This window comes from Tauraco erythrolophus, chromosome 4 (assembly GCF_009769465.1).
Source record: "Tauraco erythrolophus isolate bTauEry1 chromosome 4, bTauEry1.pri, whole genome shotgun sequence".
Classification (NCBI taxonomy): domain Eukaryota; kingdom Metazoa; phylum Chordata; class Aves; order Musophagiformes; family Musophagidae; genus Tauraco; species Tauraco erythrolophus.
Window position 1 is genome coordinate 1,764,554 of NC_141468.1, and position 8,811 is coordinate 1,773,364.

General features: G+C 52.7%; 1 protein-coding gene across 1 annotated transcript; it reads right to left on the minus strand.

The window, feature by feature from the left end:
• UCN3 (urocortin 3) lies at positions 1-471 on the minus strand. The gene has a single exon (XM_009986885.2). The coding sequence runs from the start codon at positions 469-471 to the stop codon at positions 1-3; it is 471 nt and encodes a 156-aa protein (XP_009985187.2).
• Positions 472-8,811: the final 8,340 nt, after the last annotated feature.

Below are 8,811 nucleotides of genomic sequence, written 5' to 3' on the forward strand. Positions count from 1 at the left end.
TCACTTCCTCCGCCCGATTTGGGCCATGAGGTGTGCGTTGGCAGCGGCCTTCGCCCGCAAGTTCTTGGCTTTGGCGATGTTGAAGAGGATGTTCATGATGTTGGTGGGGACGTCAAGGGAGAGGGTGACCTTGGTGCGGCGGTCGCTCTTGGCCCGGTTTTGGTAAGCCTTACCCTTCACCTGTGCTTGGGAAACGTATTTGTAATGGCCTTCCCCTGGGAACGTCCTTTTCCCCATGTCTTCATCCGTTGCTTCCTCCTTCTCCTCCTCCTCAGATGCCTCCTCTGGCGATGGGGAGTCGAAGCCGCGCTTGTCCAAGACGGCGTTTTCCTCTGGACGGCTCTTCTGGGCTTCGTCGAGTGCTGCGTTGAGGCAGCTGAAGATGGAGGCGGCGTTGTAGAGGCGGAGAGCCTGGCCGGTCTCGGCGGCGCAGAGGAGGGCGAGGAGGAGCAGCAGCCTGGTGTGGGGCATTGCAGTGGCCTGCCCAGTGGAGAGAGCGAGGGGAGGGCAGAGATGGACATGAGCTTCCCGCGGCGCCCGGGGCAGAGCACCATCATCCCTCCATCCTCCCGCATCCCATCCTCCTGGATTCCCCTCCCAGTTTCCCCCCTCGGGTCTCATCTAATGTTGATGAAGGTGGAAATGAGTTGCTTCAGAGCCTCCTCCTCCAAGCTGCAACCCTCCAGCCCTCAGTTTTGGGGTGCTGAGTGGGAGGTGGGATGGCCAAGGTGCTTTGCAAGGCTGCAGCCTCCATGGAGGGGAGGATTTGGCCATCTCTTTGCTGAAACACAAGTGCCTGCTGCAGGAGAGCTGGTTTCTACCATGCCACCTGCCTTGTTGCAGTCCCCATGCAGCCCTCTGCACCTTGGCAACACCTTCACAGAGTAACCGTGTGTACCACCAGCTGCTATAAAGATGGGTTTTCCTTTCAGCTCCTCTCTGGTTGGCCTGAAGCCACCAGAGATGTTTTTGTATTCTCTGAAGTTGGCAGCTTACTCAACTTGGTGTGAAAAGGACATGGAGAGTGGAGTACGTCTCAGCGTTGGAGGGGTGATCCGGTGTGATGGCCCTATGTCCCCTCTCCAGCCCTGATCTAGGGTGCTCTGGAGTTGCCTGTTACCCCATGGCTCCATCCCCAGGACCCCCCTCCACCCTGGAGGCAGGACAGGCCACCCCATCTGTTGGCACGCTTGGGGTGTATTCCCTGCTGTGGACAGCCCTGCCTGGGGACCTGGGGGCACCTCCAAAATCCTAGTCCAGCAGCATCACTCCCTGCTTGAAATATGGTCACATTTGGGTCTTGGGAGGGCTGAAAACCTCGGGACAACCCTCCTACTCTGCAAAACCTCCCTGTCTCTCTGGGAAGGGACCCATCTGCCTTTATACCTACCCGACCGCTCAAAAAGGCCACCTAAAAGTCCACAAGAGATCCCCCAGTGGAGGTCCTTGCCCATGTCGAGATGAGTCAAGTGTCCCCAACGCCAGCCCCGAGGGCGCACAGCCCCTCCAAGTGCTTGGAGCCGAGGTGGCATTCCCAATCTTCGGGCCCCATCTTGTGGCAACCATGTCGCACGGCAAGTCCTGGAGGGAGGACAGTCGCCAGGGGTGCGGGGACCCTGCCTGGGGCTGGGATTTCACTGCTGGTTTAAGGCTGTGAGCTGCTAAGTTGTCTCCCATGGGAGCGTGGAGGGGCCAAGGAGGCTGGGGGAAGCCCCGTGGAAGTTCTCGCAGAGCGGGATGGCTCCTGCGAGTCCCTGCGGAGGTCTGTGTCTTGGGGTTATCGCCGGGAAGGGTGGCGGTGTCTCGCTGCAAGAGGGACTGCTGGGTGAACGAGATGCCCTCAGATGGGTCCAAAATCAAATCAAAAAACTCGTCCCCAGGAGCTGTCACCCTGGACCTGCTCTTCTGCCATGGAGCCGCGGTCCCTGAAACTGCTGTCACCTGAACTCTGCCCTTCGCTGTCCTGCAGACTGGGGAAGGTTTATCCCCTTAACGCTGCCCTTTTCCATCCCTTGGAAGGGGAGACTGGGACAGGTCCTACAGGCAGCTTTGAGCAACCTGGTGTAGTGGAGGGTGTCCCTGCCCATGGCAGGGGGGTTGGAACTGGATGATCTTGAAGGTCCCTTCCAACCCAAACCATTCTGTGATTCTATGATTCTATGACTTGCTCAATTTCCACTTCTTTGTCTCACTTGCCCCTACACAAAACCCCACAGAGCTCCCCCGGGCAACAACTGTCCCCTTAACTTCCAGGAGAAGGATGTGCAGCAGCCGTGGCACAACTCCGGCAGCACCAGCAAAGCCGTCGCTGTAGGATGGGGAAGGAAAAACCTTCCTAGGCACACAACGCTCATGTGAAGGCGATTCGGGACCCAAAACTCTCCTTCTTTCAGCCCCAAATCAGACATTTAGATCCTGGAACTTATTTTTCGCTTGCAAGATCTTAACAGCACGAAGATTTTTCTCCTACCCCAAAGCCTCCCCCGTCGCAGCTGCGTTGCAGCCCCTGCCAGCGGGACGGGGGGCTTGGGGCATGAATTTAGAAATTGCTGAATTTCTCCTCCTTGTCTGCAGCTCCTGCTCTGCCCTGGGGACACTGTTTGGCCCCGAGCTGCTGGATGGAGAATGGGAAGAGCTCCGAAAGCTCTTGCAGGACTGGCACGGTTGCTGGGAGAGAAGCGAGCTGATTTGAGTGGTTGCTGCCCTCTCCAGAGCCGTGGAGCAGCATCTCCACCTCACCTCTCCCCAACAGCTATTTCACCACGGTCTGGAACAGGTGGCTTGGCCCCGGGGCCAGTTTGGGCTTTTTCCACTTGGCAAAACTCTTTGGGGACCTGAGCCGAGCGAGGGGGAAATGGGATTGAATTGCACCCGCACCCAACGCCTGGTTTCCTGGTCCTTGGCTGTGGCTGGATATCCCAGCCAAAAAAGAGCAAAAAATCAAGGAAAAGCAGCAAGGAAAAGCAGTGTCCAGCTAGACAGCATGAGCTGATATTTTGAGGTGGTGTTTTTTATTTTTTGCACGGGGATTTTGTGCACCAGAAAGTTTTTACGGAGCAGGAAAGAAGCTGGAATTAGGTTTTTCTTCCCCATCTCAAAAAAAAAAAAAAAAAAAAAAGGGCAGAAAAAGAAGAAAAACCACCTGCAGTGGATCTGAGGAACTCGGAGTTAAATCTGCTGCTGCTGGAGGGTGACCTGCGAGTGCCACTCGCCGTGGGTGGAAATCTGGGTGGAAATCTGGGTGGAAATCTGGGTGGAAATGGGATGCTTTGTGAGCAATTTACAGGCACCGACAGCCACGGCAGGACCATTTGTAACGCCTGAAGATCTGCCTCTTGGCTTTAAAAGAGAAAAATAAATCACCCCAGCAAGGCAGCTCCGGCAAACTGGGCAGACAAAGCTACTCGCTGGTTATCACGGGCTCCTCGGTGGCGGAAGCACTGGATTGAGCTATTTTTTTTCCCCATCAAAAAGTAAGTCTGGAATAAAATAATACTCCGGATGAGACCTGTGGAGTTTTTAAACTCCACCCGATGCCGCCTCCACTTTCCTAATGAATCTCTCCGGATGATGCTGATTCCCAGGGCTCCGAAATTCAAGCTGACCCAGCGGGGATGGGGCTGTGCCCTCCTCTCCTCCCCATCCCTCTAACCGCAGCGGTGATTCGTATCCCTACTTTTAGTTTTCCCAACGTTTTCCAAGCCTTCCCATGCTGCCCAGCCTGCCTTACCTCCCCAAATTGTTACAATAATAAAAAAGACATTTCTTTGCTTAGGAGGGATGGTGAGGGGAATCCCTTAACGCCACATTTTGAACTGCTTTTCCCTATCCTGCCTTTTTTTTTTTCATTTTTTTTTTTCTTGCAGAGGAACTTGGAACCTGATCTCCCAAGGAAAACACTGAAATATTTAAAGTTTGTGCAAATGAAGCCGGCTGCTGGTTAATAAATGAAATCCAGGCACTCACCTGGTAGTCCTCGGTGGTCGGGATGGGAAGGGGCTGCTGCGGTCTCACTCCGAGGAGAGAGGCATCAGGCGCGTTCCCCCGAACTTCTGCACCCTGGCTTTTCTTTTATTGTTATTAAGAGGGCTGTGGTAGTTTTTCTCTCTATGGAAACGCTTTTCCCCTCCCTCGTGTATATATAAAAATGAGCGATCACGGGGTTTGAGTCGTAACTCCAGACGTGGAGCCTTCGTTTGGGCATGATTTCATTAAAATGAAATCAGAGGGAGCTGGTAACGTCACGGGGCTGCGGTGCCTCTCCCCATTCAGAAGGAAAAAAAAAAAAAAAAAAAAAGGGGGGGGGATGGGGGGAGAAAAACCAACGTCTGAACCTGACAGCCTGGTGAGAGTCACCCGAAAACGGGGCTGTCGCCGACTCCGGGACTTTGTAGGATCACGCAGACACGTTTTCCCTCTGCTCCTCCAGGTAGGAGGCACTTGGTGCAAGGATAATATAAATGCAAAGGTTTTTATGCCCCCTAAGGATCCCTTTTGGGGTTTTCAGCGTTAATCGGCAGCGTTATCCCAATTAATGTGCTTCCATTCGAAGAGTGGGGCTGGAGCAGCACCTTGGTGGGATTTTGCCCCACGGCAGTGCTTGTAAACCCCATGAGCATCAGGAACAGACTTGTCCGCTCACACTGGTCTACCCTCTGCCTGGTCTCCCATCTCTGGGGACTTTTGTCCTTCCGTGCAGGCAGGGAAACCCCTGGAAGGTTGAAATTTTGGGAAACTTCTTCCAGGATGTGGTAGGACGGTCCCAGGCGCAGCGCGGAGGTAGGGATAACACGTGTCTTGGAAAAAAGGTCCTCAAGCTCCCCACACCCACTGAGGTCCAGCAGAATTAATTCAGACTGCCCCAAGACATCAGGAAGGCAGGAAAACCCCCCAGTCTGGGGTCCCAGTACCACTCTGGTCCTGGTGTGGTCAGAGAGAGGTCTCCTACAATGCCACACTGCACTGATTTGCAAGCAAAAGAGCTTTGTGCTGCTAAGAGGATGGGGATGGAGATCTCCCTGTTGGAAACAGAGGTTGCTCCATGTGATTCGGGGCTGAGGCACCCAAAGGAGTCAGGTCTATCTATGGTGGAGGGTCCTTCCAAGGTCACTGCAGATCTGCAGCTGGGCTGGGGGCTTCTGGTGGCCCCAGGACCCTTCTCAGCCCTGCATGGTAATCAGAGATCCTCTCTGAAACCTGCTTTGAAATGCTGGTGTCACTTTCTTCTAGCAGTGGGCTGGTGGTGTGCAGTTATCCCTGGGAAGGGACAAATCCTACCAAAAGCGGGACCAATCCTCTGAGCAACCCCATGAAAGGTAACAGCAGCCAACAGTGATCCTGGATGGGCTCCAAGTAAGGATGAGGAGACGTTCTCGCTCCTGGACCACACGCCAGCGATGGTCACAGCTGCTCCTTTGGAGAAGAGGAGCTGTAATTGTGGATATTCTTGGATAAGCATCTTTGAGCTTCTCACACAGCCCCTGAAGATACTGTCTGTCGTCTGAGGAGCAGCAACCCGTAACTGTGAGAGGTCCTCTTTGGCTTCAGTCCTGGGTAGAGCATTTTCCCGTTAATCACCTCCAGCCGTTGGCTGAGTCTCATCAGGATTCACTACTCCAGCAATTCACTCCTCTCTCGTTTTCATTTGAAGCTTTCATCTCCTGGACTGACGTTTTCATTTCCCCTCCTTCTCCGAGACCTGGAAGGCAGTTTGGTTATCCAAATCTTTGGAGCCTTTGGTAGTATTTTTGGGCAAGAAAACCCGCTTGCAGCCTTCAATGCAAAAAACCAGGTGGGAAACTCCATTAGAAGGATTTCTTCCTAGGAAGAGTGAGGGAAATCACCATCTGGCCCACTCTCTCTGGCAAACCCTCATGGGCTCATTTATTTCAAAGAGATGAGCTTTCTCTGAGGGCTGCATGGTCCTGGAACTGATGAAACCCTTCAGCTCATGCTCTGCGGTGAGGAAGCAATGATAGATGAGAGCTATTTCCAACCCGTCTCCTGCGGTGGAGGTCCATTAAAAATGATTTCCCCTTGTCCTCATTACGGATGCATAAGTGCTGATTGTCAGCAACCTTTGGCTTCCTCTCTCTTGGTTTGTGTCTTGCCTTTCCTTGACCTCCACGGGGTAAGAAGGGCTTGAGTCAGCACCGTTACCTGGTAGCTTAATTAGTGTTGGTGGACCAGGGGACATCGCAGGGCAAGACCTGAAGCTTGGTAGGAGGTATCTAACTAGCTTTTTGAAATATGTGCAATTCTTTGGTGCTAAGCTCCACCTAGGTTTGACTCAACCCAGGTTTGATTACGTGTGGAAGAAGGCTTTGTGCCTGGGGTGGACAGTGAGCGCTTCACCAGTGTTTCTCTCCTATCGTGGCACCTTGGAGAGATGTGTTTTGCGTCCTTTTGCTCCCTGAGGGCTGCAGATGTTTGCTATGGTCCTTGCAGAATGTTAAGGAGACCCTTGGACCTTGTTTGGCTTAGACCATTGATAGTCCTGAATACTTCAAAATGGGTTAGGGACTCACCTCCTCTGATTTTGTTGGTCTGGGAATAGAAGAAGTGGGTTGAGCACGTAAATACGTGTGAGGTGGGAGCTCTGGGTGCTGACCTGGCTAACACACATCATGAAAGGTGTGTGGGCACTCAGAAAGTGGGTCTCCCTCTGCCTACCAGAGGGGGATGCGTCTCCATCCCGTGCCCTGGCATCACATCCCATTGGGATAGAGAAGCACTTTAAAAGGGCAGAGGAACCACTGAAAATGTCTCCGGTGGCATTTTGGACTCAGTTGTCACCTGCTCAGAGGAGATCAGCTGAGGGATATAAAAGATGTGGAAAGGTTACTGCTTCTGGCATGGAGTGTGAATCTGGCATCCCCCGGCCCCAAAGGTAGGGCAAAACTGGTACCCCAGATATCAAGGCCTGGTGCACCCCTCCAATGCAGGGACTTGGTGTCCCAGATCACCTCCAGGTGTTCCAGGTCTTCAGGCCAAAACTGAAGCTCTCCTACTCCCCAAATCACCAGGAACCTGTGATGTAGGTACCTGGCGAAGGACATGTAGGTTAAGGAAAGGCGTCATGTTAAAGTAAATCAATTTAGCCTCCTAAAAGGCCTTCTCCCAGACGTGATGGGGTCTTTAACTTATTTCAGTGCATCTCCAAAGTGAGTTAAACTATATGAAGACTTCAGGTTGGGACGAGGTAAGGTTTGTTTAGCTGCATCCACACAAGTGATGGCTGCTCCACCTGCGCAACCATCCCATCCCTTGCGGTGAGGTTGTTGTCCTCTCTCACTGAAGCTTTCCTGGGGTTGAGAGAAGAGCTCGTGTGATGGAGAGAGAAGATGTGAGAGTGTAGTTTTTATCCATTGCAGCTTCTTCAGGCTGTCCCCATGGGTTGTGTGTGTTCTGAATGGTTGGAAATAGGGTGTTCAGCCCTTCCTGGCTGGTGGCTGCAATGAGGTGACTTGAGGACACCGGGAAAGGGCTGACCCACATACTAGGAGATCCTGTAGGACCCTGAGAGGGTATTTGTCAGTGCCAACTCCCACGTGGGCTCTTCAGTGTCTGCAGCTACTGCTGCAGCCTTGTGTGGAAGGATGACGAGTGCAGTCACCCAACTCCACCATGGGTCCATCTTCACACGGTTGAGGTTGAACCTCACCCCATTTGACTGAGTTGGGTGGCAGTGGATCCCGAGGGTCTCAGGGGACTATGGCACAAAAGTAGACGGAAAGGCAGGGAGACAGTCTTAACAAACTGCTCTCCTGGCAGCCAGGCTTGAGACAGATCATCCCCATGGCTGCGAAGGTGAAGAGCAATCAGAACAAACCTAAAGCCACCCTACATGTGAAGGAATGGTGTGTACATCTGAGTCCCCCTCAAAAGTCAATCCTGCTGCTAGAATGACACATGGAAATGTCAGTTTATTTATTTTTTTTTCTCCTGCAGATGACAAAAACTACCCAAGAGAGAAGCTGGAGCATGGAGGTGGATACGTATGGCATCCAATTATTATCACCCAGCTGGCTTGAATATAATTAACTAATTAACTAAGGTTTAGACCCTGCCTACAAAAGGTGGGCCATTTCCTCCTGGCTGTGGGAGATGTAATGGCATCCTTGGAGCTGCAGCCCAGGCTGGTGAGCAACAGATACGTTTCCCATCATTCAGCAGGTCACTGCTGGATCCAGGCTTTGAAACCCATCTCTGCCTCCCGAGCAGATACTAGAGATGTATTTAGTATGTTTTATTTACCCATGAAACGCTCTGCTGTTGGGAAGGGCTGGTGCAGGACAATGTCCTTGCAGGAGGCAAATCTGCACGGCACACCAGGAATCAGATCGGTGATTTTATGAGGGGAAAATCGGAAAGAGAAGGCAACACCTAAGTAAGAAAGAAAGATGAAAGAAGTCAAAGTGTCTGGCTCATCCCTATCCATGTGCTTTAAAAAACATATTGGAGTTTATCCCTCGCTGGCCACCACGGCTTGCAGCTCCCCTGCTTTGATCTTTGCTTTCGCAGCGCATCGGAGAGGATGTTTTGCTGCGAAAGTGAAGATGTCACGGCGTGAAGGCAACTCCAGCTGACCCTGGGGAAGGAGTGAGCCGCTCTACGAACAGCCTGTGGCACCCATGGATGCTGGGGGGTGGCAGAGGGGACTGGAACTCCCAAAAGTTTCTCTGAGAATGACCAAACCTCTGAAAAACTGCAGGCTTTGTCATGAGCGTCCTGGTGCGTCCTCCTCGTGCGTCTGTCTCTCCGGGAGCAGGACACCTTCTCACCTCTCCGCAGCCTGCCCTCGCTCTCCCC